Source organism: Lepisosteus oculatus, chromosome 4 (genome assembly GCF_040954835.1).
Source record: "Lepisosteus oculatus isolate fLepOcu1 chromosome 4, fLepOcu1.hap2, whole genome shotgun sequence".
NCBI classification, from domain to species: Eukaryota; Metazoa; Chordata; class Actinopteri; order Semionotiformes; family Lepisosteidae; genus Lepisosteus; species Lepisosteus oculatus.
This window is the reverse complement of record NC_090699.1, coordinates 10,113,946-10,132,318: the sequence shown is the minus strand read 5'-3', so window position 1 is coordinate 10,132,318 and position 18,373 is coordinate 10,113,946. Positions and strand designations below refer to the sequence as shown.

The window sequence follows — 18,373 nt, the reverse complement described above, 5'->3', positions numbered from 1 at the left end:
CACACAAGTAAATTGGAACTTTAATGGATTACTTTTAAAAGATGATTCTTTCTACAGGTAACATATAACTTTAATAGATTACATAACAGTCATGTCCCTAGCATACATAACTTGTAATCATAATGGATTACTTTATAAGTCATAACCCTTAAAACATGTAACATTGATGGATTACTCTATAAATGTCATCATTAAACAGTCCATTATACAAAACAAGTGGCTACACAAGTGAATCTTTATCTTTAATAGAATATTTTTAAAGCTAATACCTCACGCAGGTATCTTGTAACTGTAATTGCTTGTTCTGTAAAATTCATCTTTACATTGAACATGCAAAGTTGTACAGTAGCTGTAATGGATGACTTTTTAAAGGTAATTCCTCACACAGCTGACTCTCAACTGTAATCAACTGTTTGGAAAATTGCATCCTTGACATGAGTGAACTGGTAACTATAATGGATTTCCTTTTCTTACGCAAGTGGCAACACAAGTAATAAGCTGGGTCACACCACTAAGATGTGTTCCTACCCAGAGACGCAGAAGAAGCTTGTCTGTCTGTTTCATTTTGCCTTTGTTTCAGCGAGGGGATCTGGCAGCTGATCGCGAAATTGGATGAGTCTCCCCAAAATGCATTTACGACCGAATTCCAAGTAAAGGAACACGGTACGAAGAGCAACGCAGTGGCACTGTGGTTAGGATGGCTACAGCACTGGAGCCTGGGGTTCGATTCCTTGGGTTCTATCGCTGTGGAGTTGATTTTCCCTGTGTTTGCGCGGGTTGCTTCCTCCATGCTGATAAGTCAATTGACTTCTGGGGAAAATGGCCACGGGGTGAGTGTGCACGTCTCTGTGTTCCCTGTGACGGACTGGCGTCCCATCCAGGGACGTATCCTGCATTTCGCCCATTGATTGCCAGGGTAGACTCTGGCTCCCCTCACCACCCTGAACTGGAAGAAATGGTTAGAAAACAGATGGATGGATAGAAGATGGTTAACGGGACGTTGTGCGCATGCGACTCAGCTATTTTACAGGAAAGGTTTTGCAATGCAGTCTGAGTCACATTGCTCATACCTCATCAGTCTGAGTGCAGGTTATATCATCACTACTGTACCTGTAGCAATTAGGTTTCTCGAAGTGGCAGTACTGGTAATCTGTGGGATTTGAGTAGTAGTGGACAGTCACCTGTAGATTCCTCAATCATGATGTCCTCAATCCCGCATTTTTATTCCAACTCAGCTCTTAATAAACTGAACTAGCAGGTTTCTGGCTAGCTGGACCAGTTTCACCACTTCCCCCAGATATTTACATACTATTACTTTAAAGATACTTAGAAAAATTACATAATAATAATTGCTTACACTTATACAGTGGTTTTCTGGACACTCCACTCAAAGTGCTTTACAAGTAATAGGGAATCCCACTACCACCACCAGTGTGCAGCCCCACCTGGATGATGAGACGGCAGTCATAGTGCGCCAGAACGCTCCCCACACACCAGCTATCAGTGGGGAGGAGAACAGAGTGATGAAGCCAGTTCAGAGAGGGGGATTATTAGGAGGCCATGATTGGTAAGGGCCAATGGGAAATATGGCCAGGACTCCAGGATTACACCCCTACTCTTTTCGAGAAAATGCACTGGGATTTTTAATGACCACATAGAGTCAGGGGTTTTACATCTCATCCGAAGGACAGTGCCTTTTAACAGTAAAGTGTCCCTGTCACCATACTGTGGCATTAGGACCCAAATAGGCTGCAGGTTGAGCGCCCCCTACTGGTCCCACTAACACCTCTTCCAGCAGCAAACTTAGGTTTTCCCGGGAGGTCTCCCATCCAGGTATTGACCAGGCTCACACCTGCTTAGTTTCAGTTGGTTGCCACTTGTGAGTTGCATACACACCAGCTCTCCAGAATAAGGGCCAATCCTTCAGTTACAGGACCATGATCAGGTGGAGAACAAACAATATGTTTTTTTCAAACTATGAAGTTTCTCCTATGAAGCAGATTTGCTAGGTTTCGTTAAAGCAGCTGGCAAAGGCCGTTAAGATGGTCCAGTTAATCCAATAATGAAATGATTCAGCTTCTTCCTGTGGAGATACTGGCCCTCCAGGACTGGGACTGGGACTATGTAACACATAACATATCCTCTGGACACTGTTGAACCATTGAGCATAATGTGACGTGATTCTGAAAAAAGTACAATTTGGAGAACAGTGGGGCAGCTTCTTTGATGGTCAAAGATAAGTTGAGTTCCTTCGCTGCTTGCAAATCCTAATAAGAAAAAGATTGGAAGTCCCAAATTAAAAGAGGGACCTAATCACCACAATCGTTCCCTTTGACCGCTGGGAACTTGTAATGCCTCCTTGTGAAGCACAAGGATGAACACATTGTCTGCTTGTTTCCAGTGCTGCCAGCATTTGAAGTGATTCTGAAGCCCAGAAAGAAGTTCTTCCACGTTGATGACGAGCAACTCGAGGTAGAGATCAGCGCCAGGTGAGTACAGATGGCTGCTGTCTGGTCTACCACACCCGCAGTCAGGAATGTTAATCGATCAACCTATTTGAAATGCGTCTTCCTATTATCAGTCAGTAATAGGTTTTATGTATGTGTAGGTATGTTTGTATGTATGCATGTTTGTACATACGTACACATGGTTGTATGTATGGTTTCTCTCTCTGATTCAATCAAATTTGCTGTATATTATCAGTGCCATGTGAGCATATTAGTCTATAATCTGAAGGGGTTTGTACTGTATGCTGTTCATATCATGAGTACAATGTGGAAGTTTGGTTTAGTTCAGACTGCTCCACTTAGCTCACTTTGAGTCAATACACAAGGCAGGAAATATCACTTATCTGCACTTCCCAGCACTTTTTTACTCTACGCTTCTGTGTTGCCTAGTATGTTTTTCATACCGAGGCTGTTATCCATCGTGCAAAAAGCAGACAAAGGACAATAATTGGAATTAGAAGCCAGTTTTGATATTTGGATCTTGAGTATCTAACAAACAATCCCAGCCTTTGATAGCTAATGATGTGATGATGATAAACTGCTTGTCAGAACATTTCAAAGCACCATTGTGCAACATTTGCAAGAATACTTCAGAAAACTTGCAAAAATACTTCTATGCAAAAAGTATTGCAACAGTTAGCACCTAGTACTAATTATAGCAAACAATTACTGATTATTTGATGTTAATCCACATTCCTCAATCTGAAATGCCTCAAATGGCATGAAAATCGCTTCAAAAGCACATCTGATAGTGATATAGATCAGTAATACGGCCGCTGTGGGTTTAATGGATGTCAAGCTTATTTACTGGTTATTCCAGTTATGTGTATGGAGAGGAGGTGAAGGGATCAGCCTACGTGGTGTTTGGTTACGAAGACCTTCAGGGAAAACGTCACACCTTCTCTTCCTCACTTAAGAGAGTGGAGGTACAGTTTCACCATTATTTTGAGTGAATGTAGTTTCCTTTGTGCATAATTCCTATTCCTAATATTACTATTTGCATGGCATATTTTAAGAATAAGACCAGCTACATGTCCCAGACCTGTTGAGATGTGTGAACATTTCTTTCTTGATTGCATGGCTAATTACATTCTTTTCTTAGGGCTTTAATACTCTGCAAAAAGCTTGAAAGCATCACTCCAATCTCCTCCTCTTCTGCTTTTCTTTGAGCTTTCAGGAATCCAGTAACACAGCAACTTTAGAGTTCACACTAGAAGTATCTAACCCATGTTCACTCACCAAGTCAGCTTTTTTGGATTTGTAAATAATTCTGTTGACCCCAAGAAAACACCATGTTATTATCAGTTTAATCAGAATCTCAGGTTGACTGTGCCATATATGAGGATGTCTGCATGAGAGTGGGCAGAAATACAGGCTTCACTCTAATTGGTTTATGTCTCCAAGCTGGCAGCCGGCACAGTGACCTTATCTAAAGAGGACATCGGAAAGGACATAAAAGAGTTAGTGGATTGTTCCATCTTTGTGAAGGCCACAGTGTTCACCCAGACTGGTGAGTGTTTTCTGCGAACTAAGCCTTTGTTAATCCACTTACTAATGAAAGTGGGGGGAATCACTATGGGGGCTCCCGAGTTGCTGATGTCATCGAAGCCTCTCCCACACTGTGACCCAGCGACAGCACTGTGCACCCAGACTGAGACCCCTAAAGCTAGCAAGAACACAAAGAATTGGAGAGGAGTTGTCTGCACTCGAGTGTCTGTGTGGTTCTAGTTTCCAAGTGATCAGGTAGAGAACTTTGCAAATGAGCATATTTGGAATTAATTTCTGAAATGCTCACATGGCTCCACCCACCCTTAATCAGGAAGAGCTGTGCCGTAGACTTGGAACAACACAATTCGTTGTTGCACTTTGAGGAAACCAGCACAGGAAAGGAAGAACTCAAGCAAGTAGAAATAAATGACCTCCTCCCATTGACTATGGTGATACAGTGGAAGGAATTGTCCCCTGCTCACTGGCGGAGGGCCCCTAACACCACCAAGGCAGCCCTCTAATTGTTCCTCTCTCCCTGTCTCATCAGCACCACCTGAGCTTCTAATTATGAGCCCTATATTACACTCCACGTGAGTCCTGTTTGTTCGTCCGTCGGCTTCCCAGCTAAGGCATTATGTTCCTATTTTTAAAACCCTTGGAAAATTTTTCCTCTCAGCTCCCCCTTTTCCCTTTTCTCATATGACCCTTTAGCCAGTGGAAAAGGCTGTCTGAAGTCCTACAATATGTCACGAAGCGTAGATCAGGACCATTCGCAGACGGCAGAATCTGGAAGGGAGTGAAAAGACACGGGGAGGAGATGACTAGGAACTGGGCAGGTTGACAAACCGGGGGGCGTGACGACTGTGCACTGGTGCTCGGGGGCACCAGGCGTACAAGTCCAAAGGAGTTTGAAAGGTAAATCCAGGGCGAAGTCCAAGAGTCCAGAGCCGGGTGATCCATCCAGGACAGACAAGACAAGGTTTAAAAACCGGAGCCGGATCCGGTGTCAGGACGGAGAATAAAAGTGGGTTAACAGGGCCAGGCACTCCCAGCCTCGGACCCAGATGGTCAGGATGCCGTGGTGAAGCCTATGCCATCGGGTCTCTCCTGGACCCGCTAGTAAGCGGGCTTCCGGGCGACAATCTTCCACAGCTGAGCCCAGAATGGTAGGAGCGTCTGGCTTAAACAGGGAGGGGCTAGATAGGAGGCAGGTGCACAAAATCAACTAAAACAACTAAAAGTCGAAGCGCCTTTAAGAGGAGGGATTTACAATCGTGACACAATGTTACTCTGTCTTTATTGCTGCATTTGAACAGCAAACAATCTTTCCTTCTTTCTTTGAAGGCAGCGATCTGGTTGAAGCAGAAAAAACAGGAATCAAAATTGTTACATCCCCTTACAAAATCCTTTTCACCAGGACAACCAAGTACTTCAAGCCAGGCATGCCATTTGGAGTTACCGTAAGTGTGGATGGTGGATCCAATGAGACTTTTCTGTTAGGTGTAAAAAATACCCTCAAAGACAAAAGTACATGCATTTTTAATCTGGAACACATCTGGGGACTCTATTTGCTGAATGTAGCTCACCTGGAGTCTTCACTAGGGCTCAGTAGTACAAGAACAAGTCTTTGTCCAAGACACTTTGAAAGAGAAAGATAATGAATACTATGTATTTGTCCCATGTGTGTTATGTCCCATGTCCTAATTCATTTTACCGAAGTGGAGTTTTGAACCAAAGTTCAAGAGGGACGACAGCATCCGAGAGATCCCTCACCTCCTTCACTTGTACTCATGATCCACCATGAGGTCATTTCCTTGCTTTTCCCACTTTCCCAGCTTGATCACTCCACATGAGGATCCTTACTTCCCAGCCTAAATGGCTGAACATCTCAATAAACATTCCCAACACTCACTGGAGGTTTCTATGCCTCAAACTAATAATTAATGGAGAATGGGGGGGGGTGGGGATCTTGAGTGGCTGAACTTTTTAAGATGGAAAAAGAAAAAAAGAATCTTGTCTAAAGGATTATAGTACATGGCATCACAGTACCAGAATCACCTCTGACATCAACTGACTTCACTATGGGATGTACAGGATACAACTGATATCAGCTGATCTAACTCTACGAGATGCACCTTTGACATTATTGCACTTACTAAATAAATAGCTTTCTGCACCTAATAATTACCATAGTGAGGAAGGAAATGGCAGTTCTGATGTGAACCCTCTGCCCTGTTCTTCTCCAACTGCAGGTTTACGTGACAAACCCAGATGGGTCCCCGGCTGAAAGAGTCCCTATAATAGTGGAGCCAGAGTCACAGAGGGAAATCACAGGAAGCAATGGGATGGCCAAAGTGACCGTGAACACGCAAGGGAGTGATACAGTGAAAACTTTAATTGTGAGTATTTGTCTCAACCCAAAACCAGCAGCTCTCCATTGAACAGTGGAGCTTCTGAGACCAGGACACACATGCTGCTCTGTTGCTCTTTTTAGTTTCATATTTAGGGGCTAGAGTGGCACAGTGGTTCTTTGGATAGCATAATCAGCAGGTTTCATGGAGGCAATCACAGCACCTTGAAAAAAGAGATTCCTGCCTCATTTCTCTGCCCCTAGCAGGATTTTTACAGTACTGTATATGAGAGAAGAATTTGGCATCATACTAACGTTTTACATATTTTCTTGGGTGGGGGAGGGGTGAAGAAAATATTTTAAGTGGCATACAGATCTCAAAAGTTGATTTAGTGAGGAAACAATTCAGTTTTTCCACTATGAAGCCCTGCTTGTGAATTAGAAGAGAAGTAGTGGTTGAATAAGAAAGAGACAGTGGTTGCCTTCTTTGTTTCCAGGTGAAAACCCAGGATCCAGACCTTGCTGATGGACATCAGGCACAGAATCAGATGACCGCAGTGGCCTATGCTCCTGAGAACCCCAGCTCCAAAAACTATTTGCACATCAATCTGGCAAACACAGAAGTAGAGCCCGGAAAGACAATCCCTGTGTTCCTGTTGTATCACAATGACCAAGGGACACAATCAACTTCCATTCAATTTTTCTCCTACTTGGTAATAGCCTAGAACACTTGCTTTTGTTTTTGTGGCAACTACTTTCTAACTTGGTCCAGGTCTATTGGCAAAAAATATCAAAGAGACTGTGTATCCAATAAGTACTGTAGACCTATGTCTCTTCTACCATATTTTTTAAAAGAGCAAGATGAACTAAATAGTGTTCTAGCATCTAGGTTCAATCTAAAGCTTGACAATTCCTGTTTGTTGTTGCTTCCTCACCAGATTCTCAGCAAAGGCCGAATCATTGAAAAGGGTCAAGTCAGATTTCAGAAGGAGACAATCCTAGCTGTGCAATTACCTGTCACAAAAGAAATGATCCCCTCCTTCCGTATAGTGGCTTACTACACCTTACCGCTGGGGTCCAAGGTGGAGATTGTGTCGGATTCAGTTTGGGTGGACGTAACAGATACCTGCATGGGGAAGGTGAGTGCCAGCATGCACAGCAAGCTGAGAGAGCTGTATGCCAGGTAGGACAAAGGACTTTCATCATGTTCTCCTCAACTGCATTTGATGGACGCTCCTTGGTTCAGAATTATGGTGAACCAATATTGTCTTGATTGCATGATGAACTCAAAAAAGGCCAAACGGGAAAGTGTGACCTGGGTCTGTCTTCTGCTCTATAGCTCGAGGTGTCTTCGGGAGACAGAGATCAAGAGTACAGACCCGGAGACAGTTTTAAGCTGAAGGTGAACGGGGACCCTGGTGCCAAAGTTGGCCTGGTTGCAGTAGACAAGGCTGTCTTTGTCTTGAACAGCAAGAACAAGCTCACTCAAACCAAGGTACTCTCTTCATAGATGATTGGGTTTATCTAAAAAATGCAAGACGTTCCCAATTTTTAAAAAGCTGGCAATTTGGCGATATGCACATTTCCTGATGTTCCATTCCTCATTGCCTGATAGTAAATGGGACAAGATCTGAAAACCGATCTTTCATGGGGGACAAGTGTAATGTGAGATTGGTCAATGTTCATGCATGTTTCATTCAACTGCAGCACACCACCCATCATCAAACTGACCTGCTGCCATTGTTTACCCATTACTTAGTAGTTATCTGGGCACCAACATGCTAAAGGAATAGCCTATTGATTTATTGTTTCCTCTGTGTGGAGAGCAGGGCCTTACCTACACCTGTTCTGTAAAAACACAGATTTGTAGATCTTAGGTGTTGATCAGATCAGTTAAGCTGGTTTCATTTAAGGGAAGTCGAGAGTTCAACGGAATTGACCTGAAAATTGCTATATCTGTCAAAATCAAAATCATCCAGCTCTGCTTTTCACAAATTCACTTACAGTACTTGCTCCAAGCCATTAAAGAAATTGATGATGGAATGACTGATGGGTGCCCACAAAACCTGACTGGATTGGGGATTTCCAAGACAGAGCAGGACCTCTTAAATTTAGAAAGATAACGACCATTTTACAGATCCCATCTCTCTGTCTTTCTGGTAGATCTGGGATGAGGTTGAGAAAAAAGACATTGGCTGCACCGCAGGTGGAGGAAAGAACAGCATGGGAGTTTTCACTGATGCTGGGCTGCTGTTCCAATCAAACACTGGAGGAATGACCACCACTAGGCAAGGTAGAGAGAATCACAGAGATTAAATTATTTCCTTGAAAGAACCAGTAGGATTAAGATAGGTTGCTTTAAAGTTGCTGAAATGGAAAAGACATGGATGTAGGTGGAGGTGCATTGAAAACCAAGAACAAGAGGTATCACAAAAGTTGAAAGCCGTACCCTGGCTTAGTAAAAAACAAACGCCTGGATGAGATTCTCAGATCAAATAAACTGTTAACCAGTTAAGTGGCTGGGTGGGTCTAATGGCACCTTCTTGTTTGCAAATGTTATGTTTCAGGGTAGTAGGAAAGGAGTAACAATGAGTTTGCCTGCGCAGGAGTTTGACTGTTTTATTTATAGTCTGTGGGATTCTGATTTGGAACAAGAGTAAAGTATAAAGAGGTTTATGAGAAGTCGATAGAAAGAAGGAACTAAAAAGATGTGTAGGTGTTGCCTAACGACTACTGTTATTTAAAGCTGCCAAAAAATGTCAATGGAAAGTTGATATTATCTTTCCGGCTTCCACCTTGACAGATCTCAAATGTCCCTCCCACACTCCTCGCGGGGGCCGATCTATTCTTCTGTCCGAAGACAAGGTTAAATTGGGTGAGTGCTGTCTCCTCCTCCAGTATCTTTCATAAGGGTCTTTATTTTCTCCTGCCCGGAGAAAACGTTGAGTCAATTAACGTCTGCTCCCTTCCAACGGTAGAATTTATAGGAGTTGGCCAACCAGCCATCTTGCGCTCATGCTTTCCAGAGAGCCAGATCCAGGACGAGCAGCTCAAGATCTGCTGCCGGGATGGGATGAAGGACATCCCCATGGATTACTCCTGTGAGCGGAGATCGCGGTTCATCACGGAAGGACCGGAGTGCGCCAAAGTGTTCTTGCGCTGCTGCACCGAGATCGCCAACAAGAAGAAGCAACTCTCTTCCAGCCTGGTGCTGTCTCGCAGTAAGTTCATCGGCTCATTGCTACAGAGAAAATATAGCATTCCTTCTGATGTCACTAACCTGGGGGACTGTATTAGAAATTACTGGACAATCCAAATTCTGATTGAAAAGAAACAACGGGTTTCTTATCTGTATTTTGTGGCAGGTGAAAAAGACCTCTTACCTGATGATAATATCCGTGTTCGAACCAACTTCAAAGAGAGCTGGCTGTTTGAAGATTTCATTCTGCCACCCAGAGGAGATGCCACGGGGTAAACTGAGGGTTTATAGAAGGGGTGGGCAGGTTGTGAAAGAGCATGTTGGTGTTGCTCTTTTCCTGGGCATCACAGCAGTTGTGTCTTCAGCCCGTATGAATGACTTTGCACCTCGGGCTTTAAGAGGCAAAGGCTGGTGCTTTGCAGGGATGTAATGGAGAAAAAAACTAGGTTACTCTTTCTTTCTCACTTTCTGCCTCTTTTTAGATCTTCACTAATGATCTCTAAGGCTCTGCTGGACACGATCACAGACTGGGAGATCCTGGCCATCAGCTCATCCCCCTTTACAGGTAAAGGCTTTTATTAGCCCAGATGTACTGTCCCATGACAAATACTCGCTGCGATTATTCTAAAAGCATAGATATCAATTGTGTTCATTCTCCTGGAATAATATTTTTATGTTGGTTTTGGGGTAGGATATGCGTGATACATTCCACTGTACTTTTCTTAATTAATGTTAATTAAGGCCGCAGGACCTCTAGCAGCAGCTGGGAGGACTGTGGTCTTGATGACTCGAGGAGCAATCTAGGTGGCCTGGAAGTTAGTTTTGAACACCAAAGTAGTTTGTCGGTAACGCAGAAAGATGGAAGATGTCGATGTTGCTGAGTCAATGCAAAGAGCTGTAATTAAGGTGATCTCAGCACATTTGTTATCTAGTGGGAACAGTTCTGTAAAGTATTTCTATATATCCCCATCCCTGGGTTTACAAACATAATGTATTCCTTGAAAACTGTTTGGAAGATAAAATTCAGAAGAGCACTGAATTGTCAAAGTAAGAATATGATAATTGATGAGCTATGATAATTACCCTATTTATCCTAATACAGTGGTTAACATGATAAATAGACAAGATTAAATATATAAAATCTGAGTGGTCACACTATGAGAATGGTGTCTTCCATTCAGCTACAAAGGACCGACCTTACCTGTAGCCAAAAATAGGTACAAAAATGCAAGGATCATTATAGCAAAAACTCTTGAACCCGGTGTTTGCAAAATCGAGGGACAGCTGTAATGCCAACTGTATGTGCTAGGCTGTTGAGTATTGTGAACACTGTAGAGAAATGTCTCAGAGTGCACAAAGTGCAAGAGATCCTCTACAGAGACCTTGGTGTCACAGGCATCTGGTTCATCCTGTTGTCAGGGCTGAGGTGCAGTGGCAATTTAGAACAGCACTGCAAATGTGGGTTAGATTTAGCAAAAATGCTAAATGCACTTAAACATTGCAGAAATCACAGATAAACTAAAATGCATGTCTGTGGGCTTTAGTAAAACAGAATACTATAATACTATGGTATATTATTATTATTATGTAATATTATGTTAGAATACTTTTGTATACTGTGACACACTAAATTCTGTATTTACTCCACTCCCTCTGCCCTGGGTTTAGATTGTGCAAGTACTGTCTGAGTAAAAAGTCCCTTTCAGACCTTATGTCTTCAGATGTCCTCCCTTACCTTGTATTGGACTTGGAGAAACAGAGTAGACGAGAGCATTATGGGACATATTGATTGGGACAAGCATGACTGGAGAGAACACTTTAGTGGAACCGGAGGACTACACAGAATGTCACATTCTTCACTGTGGTGGAGGGAGGCATGGCAGTTTCCTGAGGAGAACAACATTACTGGACCTCTCCTTTCAGGACATACAGTAGGTTTTAAGTAACTTGGGTCCATGGGGCTCCTGTGCTTCTGTGAGTATCCCTTAGGTGTAGATCTAGATCACTGTTCATTGTTGGAGAAATTACAATTATTTAGGACAAAATGCAGTGGTGTCTTGGTGTCCCTGCAGGCATCTGCGTGTCCAGTCCCTTCACCATAAGAGCAAAAATGAAATTCTTTGTGGACCTGCGTCTGCCCTACGCAGTGATAAGAAATGAACAAGTGGAGATCAAAGCAGTTCTGTACAACTATGATACTGTGTCAATAAAGGTAGGATACACTCTCAAGGTCCCCATGGCTGTGTTGTTATACTGTAATGACTACGGGTTCGCTCAGGATAAAGGAGATGGTGTAGGCACACAAGCACCTGCGTGTATTTCCTTTGAGACAACAAAAACCAGCTCCGGGATTTACACACACATTAGGGGACAGACGGAACACGTACACAGATTTAGGGTGGTAACTCTTTAACGAACTCTATACACTTAACTTATGGAACACTAAGCTCCAGAGAACACTTTAGCTGAAAATGGTCTATATGCATGAGTAGGGTCAGTTGCTGGTCATCTTACGGACCCCCGGACTCCCCCCGGCTACAACTCCCAGCCAGCACTGCGATACCGTCAGCAACTGTGTGCACTTCCTCCTCACCACAGGGCGACGGCACTATAATACATATTGAGCCATCTTGTAACCAGCCCAGTCGCAAGACAATTCAAAAGTGCGTGCAGTTACTTTTCACTGCTGCAGAGGCTATTGTCATGTCACAGTTTTCACAGGTGACAAGAGTCAGTGCCAAGACTACAGTCACTTGAACAGAAGCATTTAATCAAAAAAGGTGGATCTTGGCACTTCCTTCCAAAAGGGAACCCCAGAACTACTCCCATATAGAGATTTGATCTAGCCCCCCCAGTGCAAGTAATTTCTCAAAATCAAATCGGAAATTTATTTTGAGGCACCCCAGTCATTTTTGTAAAGGGTGGGTAGACCCTGTGTAATAAGGTAGCCATGTTTAGCTGACTTCAACTAGGAAAGAGGTGATCTTTGAAACCATTTTTTTGTGCAATACAGATGTATTTTAATTAAGAAAATGCCCAAGTACACAACAAGTATGTGTTTTGTTGCTGTAGAGTATACTGAGCATCGATCTGAAAGCTTTCTTTTTCAATTAAGGAAGGATCAATGCTCTTCTGCTCTCTAGGTCCGAGTGGATCTGATGAGAAATGATGAAATCTGCAGTCTGGCCAGCGAAACAGGGAGATTCCGACAGGAAGTCCGTATAGACGGAAAGTCATCTCGGTTGGTTCCCTTCACCATCATTCCTCTGGCTTTGGGAGAGCCGGAGATCGAAGTGAGGGCCAACGTCTATGGTCAGTTAGTTGGAGACGCAGTGAGAAAGAAGCTGAGAGTCCTGGTGAGTGTGACGGCCCAGGAGAGGTGAACAATTATTCCTCAAGACCTCAAGAATAAAAAGAACAGGTTTTTTTATCTTATATTGTCGATGATTTAAAAAAAAATTAAACTCATCGAAACAGGAAGAATCAGAAAAAATAAAATTAGATTAATTATCGTTATGGCAAGTACTTGGGGAGGAGAATACTGTAGCAAACGTGATCTCAATAGAACAGCAGAAGTTCATATTTAGCAGCATATGGAGTGAGTAAACAATATTCTTTAAGTAGACAAATAGACCACACCAGAGTTCCAGCTGTAGCTAGCTTTGGTTATCTGAAATCATTAGCATTTTCCCCAACATTGGGTTTTAATTTGGAAAATAAAAAAGTCAGTTTATGTAATGCACACTCCAGTCATTTCATTCTGTGTGCCTAATTGGCTCTGCTTGTACAGTGGGTGCTTTGAAATAGCACCCGAAGGGCAAACCCAAAGGTTCATCCAGTGCTGAAGAAGTTTAGCAAGATCTGAGCCACACTGATTCTAATCGCTCATTTTATGGAGCACGATTTTATTGTTTCGCTTCACTGTAACTGTTCTTGGCCTGTTCTTAATTTGCCTTTAGCCAGAAGGTGTGAAGAAGACTGATGAGAAGATAGTGATTTTGAATCCCTCCAAAATGAGCGGTAAGGGGATCACACTCTTCTTGACCACACCCTGAGGGCAATGATCTCAACCCGTTACAGTACCAGCATCCCGCCAAAGGAGGGTGACTAAACCAATAGTACGTAACTCATCCACTCTGCGGAGGCGTAGGTTAATCAGACCTTGTTAACCCATCACGACACCTCCCCTCCAGCCTACTTAAACCCTGCTCTCTGTTTCAACTTCACTCAGTATTGGGTTAGGTTTTGAGAGCTATACATCTTCTCCTTGAGATATCATCCTGGGACTATTTGTTTTCTAGGACTTTAGGCTTGCTTTTGACCACGATTTCTGGACCTTGTCTTGGATACCCTTTGCCTAATTTTACTCTCAGTTTATTGACCTTTTTGCTAGTCTTTTCAAGTTCATTATACCCATACACAGATATATGGTATAACTAGATGCTATTTAGCTAGCTCTCAGATGGTAAGTAGTACAAAAAAAACAACAATACAATTGTTTAAGAAAAGAAAGATTAAGACAACAGGCAATGTGCAAAACAACAACAGGAAACGGGTAATGTGCAAAATCATACATCAAGAGAATGAAATAAAGGATAGAAAATTATGTGGAGTGAAATTCTTGATGTGAGGTAAATTTCAATGTGTGTTCATCTCACCCTCCGAAATTTCTGCTTTCCCAGTGATCTAGTAATCCGGACAGGGTCCATCCCTTGCAATTTGCTGTCCAACAGCATAACACAACCCTGGGAACAGACCCAGACCTGCCCTCTGATGTGGCTGTGACCAATCCCTGATCTCACTACCTCAACAGCAAAAATACTTTCCTCCCTTTTGCACGGCCTGTACATTCCCTCCAATTCCCTTTCCCTTAGTTTCCTAATGCACAAGGATCTCAGTTGGTTCCAATGACGGGTCTGAAGGCTCTATAGCAGCTGTGCTTTTAAGCTGCAAACTGAATGAACAAGAAATGCATTGTTGCGTTTGATAACTCATTCTCTTCATTACAGGTAGAAAGCAAGTTTTGCAATTTGACAAGATATCCATTGGCTCTTTCACTCCAAACACAGAACCACTGAGACAAATCACAGTGACAGGTAATTCTTCAGCCTCTGAGGAGTTTCTTTAGCTGATGCACTGGTACAAAGGCTTCCAGCAACACAGCTGAACAATGCAGTTGTGGTCAAATCCAGTTCTAGAATTGGGGACCTTTTGGTTCCTGTATTTTTGGAAAACTGGGAACCCCTCAGGACTGAGGCATTGTTCTGAGATTTCCCTGTCCACACATGAAGGTCTGGCTGTCTTTGGTGATGTCCAGTAGATAACGAGACCCACCACTGGTGTTTGTCACACCTGAAAAATCTAAATTAATTCAGATTTATTGGTCACTGCACTGTACAAAGTATATAGAATTATAATAATTGTATATACTATAGAATTATAATAATTATAGAACATAATAATTCTATATACTTTGTACAGTTCTGTGACCAATAAATCTGAATTAAATTTGATTCAAGTGTGACAAACATTTTTATTGGCAGGTTGCTGGTGGAAGATGTGTTAGTGGGGCCAGTAGGGGGCGCTCGCCTTGCGGTCTGTGTGGGTCGTAATGGCCCAGGATAGTGAGGGGGGACACTGTACTGTACAAAAGGCCCAGGATAGTGATGGGGGACACTTAACTGCCCTTCAGATAAGGCCTAAAACTAAAGTCCTGACTCTCTGTGGTCATTAAAAATCCCAGGGTGTCTCTTGAAAAGAGTAGGGGTGTAACCCCAGCGTCCTGGCCAAATTTCCCCCTGGTCTTTACCCATCATGGCCTCCTAATAATCCCCCTCCCTGAACTGGCTTCATCACTCATGACTTCATCATTATTATTATTATTATTATTATTATTATTATTATTATTATTATTATTAACTAGTTATAAAAATAATTAACTATATTATTAGTGCATGCTCAGCCTAGCTATATAGGTTTTGTTGTATCACGAGTCATCGAAATGGTGAAGGGTGAAAAATATATTTCTAGAACAATCCCTGGGAATACAGAGAACATAGTAATTTCACAGGCTTGTTATTGTCCTCTTTCCACAGTTTCCTTAAAAAAGCCAAATCTGCCTTTTAGAAATGACACTCAGCCTTGACGCAAGCTACATGCATACCAGTGACTCTATCCACCTCATTCCTTATCTGGTCCACCAACCAGCAAAAGGATCACCTCGGCTGCTGTATCTATCCGATAGTCAGCCATCCAAAATAGGGCTTACGCCCCTAGCCAGAGAAGTTATTTTTAAGAACCAGAATCAAGGATTCATGTGTCTGTGTCTACAGGGGACGAGCTGGAGGAAACTATAAGGAATGCCATCAGTGGCTCTGCCCTGAGTAATCTCATACGACTGCCTGGAGGTTGCGTGGAGCAGAACCTAGCCTCCATGACGTTTCCGGTCATAGCAAAGCATTACCTGGACAAAGCCGAAGCGTGGGAGAGTGTCGGAGTCCAAAATCGGGAAAAGACCATTAACTACGTCAAAATCGGTATGACCCGTGCACAGAAACTGGGTGCTACTCTTTAGTAAAAGCTGCCTAATAAACTTCTTAGTCTCCAGGCAATTGTGATTGTTGTATGATGGTACTGATAATTTGTTCTTTCATTCCCAGTGTGGGGCCAAGAGGACATACCAAGCTTGGAACAGCTGATTGATTTAGCAGTTAGCTACAGAGACTGCAGCAGCCTACAAGGCCTTAATCTTTGAAATTCTGAAGATGTTTTAACAATCTAAAATCCGGAAATATCTTGCCAGATGCTAAAAGAAGGAAAACGTTAAAAGGATGGTCACGCAGTTTCAGAGAATCTGCCCATCTCACAATCTTTCCTTCCCTTGCAGGTTATTCCAATCAGCTGGCTTATCGCTTTCCAGATGATTCCTACCCACCCTACAGAAAACAGGCACCAAGTACCTGGTAATAAGACACAATACATTGTGTGTGATTTTTTTTCATTTTCTGAAATATCTGCGATAGACTGGCATCTGATCCAGGGTGTATCCTGCTTTGTGTCTGTTACTTGCTGGGAAAGACTCCGACTCCCCTGCGACCCTATGATGGATAAATTAGTTAGGAATTAGATCCAATACCTGGACCAGCCGATTAGTAATTACCTACTGTGATAGGTCCCTGCTTCTGGCTTCATGTTTCAAGACTGCCGTGGCGTTTGGGATGAATCATTAAAAATTCAGAGATTTTCCAGCAAATTGAAGAACTGAAGAAAAGCTCATTTAAAATTTTTCTTTCAGGCTGACAGCGTATGTCGCTAAGGTGTTTTCTGTAGCGCATCCCTTTGCAGGAATAGAGGACCAGCATGTGTGTGGACCACTCAAATTCTTGTTCCTGAAAAAACAGCTGCCCACTGGAGCTTTCACAGAAGAGGCGCCCGTTACTGGTCGTTATATTGATATGGTATGTTGCAACATATACATGTTATGACCATTAAGAATTTATTACCAAGCTGTGATTGCTGTTAATAGAGGTTAGTGTGGATGATAAGGGATCTATAACCCATACTGGACAGAATTCTCTCATTTATCAATCATTGCTGCACTCTGATCAAAATTTCATACCTTTTCAAACTTTAACCAACACAGATCAGAACCTTGTTGTGTATCAGTTTTTGATCCACACCGATGAAAATCATCAGTCTTTCATCACCACTGATCAGAATCACATCATCCATTCGCCATTTATTCATCATCTTCAATCCACAATTATCAGAAATATATCATGCATCAATCTTTGATCAGAATCTCAGTCATTGATCAGCCCTGATCAGAATGTCATCATTCATGAATCTTACAATTGGAATCCTTAATCACTTGATCTCACAGATCAGGGTTATTTATACATGGGCAGTGCAAGTCTAGAAAGTGTGTGAAAGATCGTCTGTGCAGATAAGCTGGACAATTTTCAGTTTGCTTTTTCAAATCTCCTTAAATCTACAAATCATCCCTTCCCTGTAGAAGAAATCCATCACCTTTCCTAATCCAAAAACTGACAGGCCAACTGAGCTTAACAGCTACAGGCCAGTTGCCGTTACATCTCTTCCAGTGAAAAGCCTGGAGAGAATCTTAGAGCAATACATTACAAAGAACCTTATTGACTTCACTGACCTATTGCGTACAGAGAAAGCATGGGGGTGGATGATGCAATACTCACATTGCTAAATCTGGTCTATCAGTATGCTGATCAAGCAAAGTCATTTGTAAGAATATTATTTGTTGACTTTTCCTCTGCAATTTATGCAATACAATTGCACATACTGCAATATCTCTTTCATACAATGTGTCGTAACCATCTTCTACCTTATTTTGTTGTAACACTGTTGCACTGACGTCTTGGTTGGTCAACTTATGTCTGTAATTGTGTTGGGAGTGTGCTGTAAAATGGATTTTCACAAATGGGACAATAAAGATAGAATTGAATTGAAATTGAATGGTGTATACTGTTGCAGCAGCTAATCCATCACACGTCCTAGTCCAGCCTAAAGACCTTATTGTTAGGGGCTCCTCCAAATTCAAATCACATTGCACCTGTTTAGCAAGAGTGATTAACTGTTAGGGACAGAAGGGGCTGAAGGTTTAGTAGGGAGTCACCATAGAGCTGTGTTTCTGTGTACAAGAGTGACAGCAAATGAAAACGACTAGAACCAAGCAAAATGTGAAACTTTGTCACAGTTGTGCTCGCATACTGTTATGGCGAGTATTATGAACCCCGTGCAGGTCTCTGATGGAGTCCAAGGTGAACGAGTCCTAGATGCGAGGCAGGAGAGTAGTTG

The 18,373-nt window shown here is 42.5% G+C and overlaps 1 protein-coding gene across 1 annotated transcript in view; it reads left to right on the top strand.

Annotated features, from left to right (window-relative positions):
* Positions 1–18,373, top strand: part of LOC107076135 (complement C3-like) — a 38,649-nt gene that overhangs the window by 4,796 nt on the left and 15,480 nt on the right. Inside the window, exons 6-26 of the mRNA XM_069188613.1 lie at positions 581–663; positions 2,402–2,489; positions 3,328–3,433; positions 3,912–4,017; positions 5,340–5,455; positions 6,248–6,394; positions 6,843–7,058; positions 7,284–7,484; positions 7,685–7,840; positions 8,509–8,638; positions 9,149–9,220; positions 9,372–9,566; positions 9,711–9,816; positions 10,027–10,109; positions 11,617–11,756; positions 12,688–12,900; positions 13,504–13,564; positions 14,554–14,640; positions 15,877–16,080; positions 16,431–16,506; positions 16,839–17,001. Of these exons, the coding sequence (XP_069044714.1) occupies positions 581–663; positions 2,402–2,489; positions 3,328–3,433; positions 3,912–4,017; positions 5,340–5,455; positions 6,248–6,394; positions 6,843–7,058; positions 7,284–7,484; positions 7,685–7,840; positions 8,509–8,638; positions 9,149–9,220; positions 9,372–9,566; positions 9,711–9,816; positions 10,027–10,109; positions 11,617–11,756; positions 12,688–12,900; positions 13,504–13,564; positions 14,554–14,640; positions 15,877–16,080; positions 16,431–16,506; positions 16,839–17,001 (2,749 nt within the window). The remainder of the gene's footprint in view (positions 1–580; positions 664–2,401; positions 2,490–3,327; positions 3,434–3,911; positions 4,018–5,339; positions 5,456–6,247; positions 6,395–6,842; positions 7,059–7,283; positions 7,485–7,684; positions 7,841–8,508; positions 8,639–9,148; positions 9,221–9,371; positions 9,567–9,710; positions 9,817–10,026; positions 10,110–11,616; positions 11,757–12,687; positions 12,901–13,503; positions 13,565–14,553; positions 14,641–15,876; positions 16,081–16,430; positions 16,507–16,838; positions 17,002–18,373) is intronic.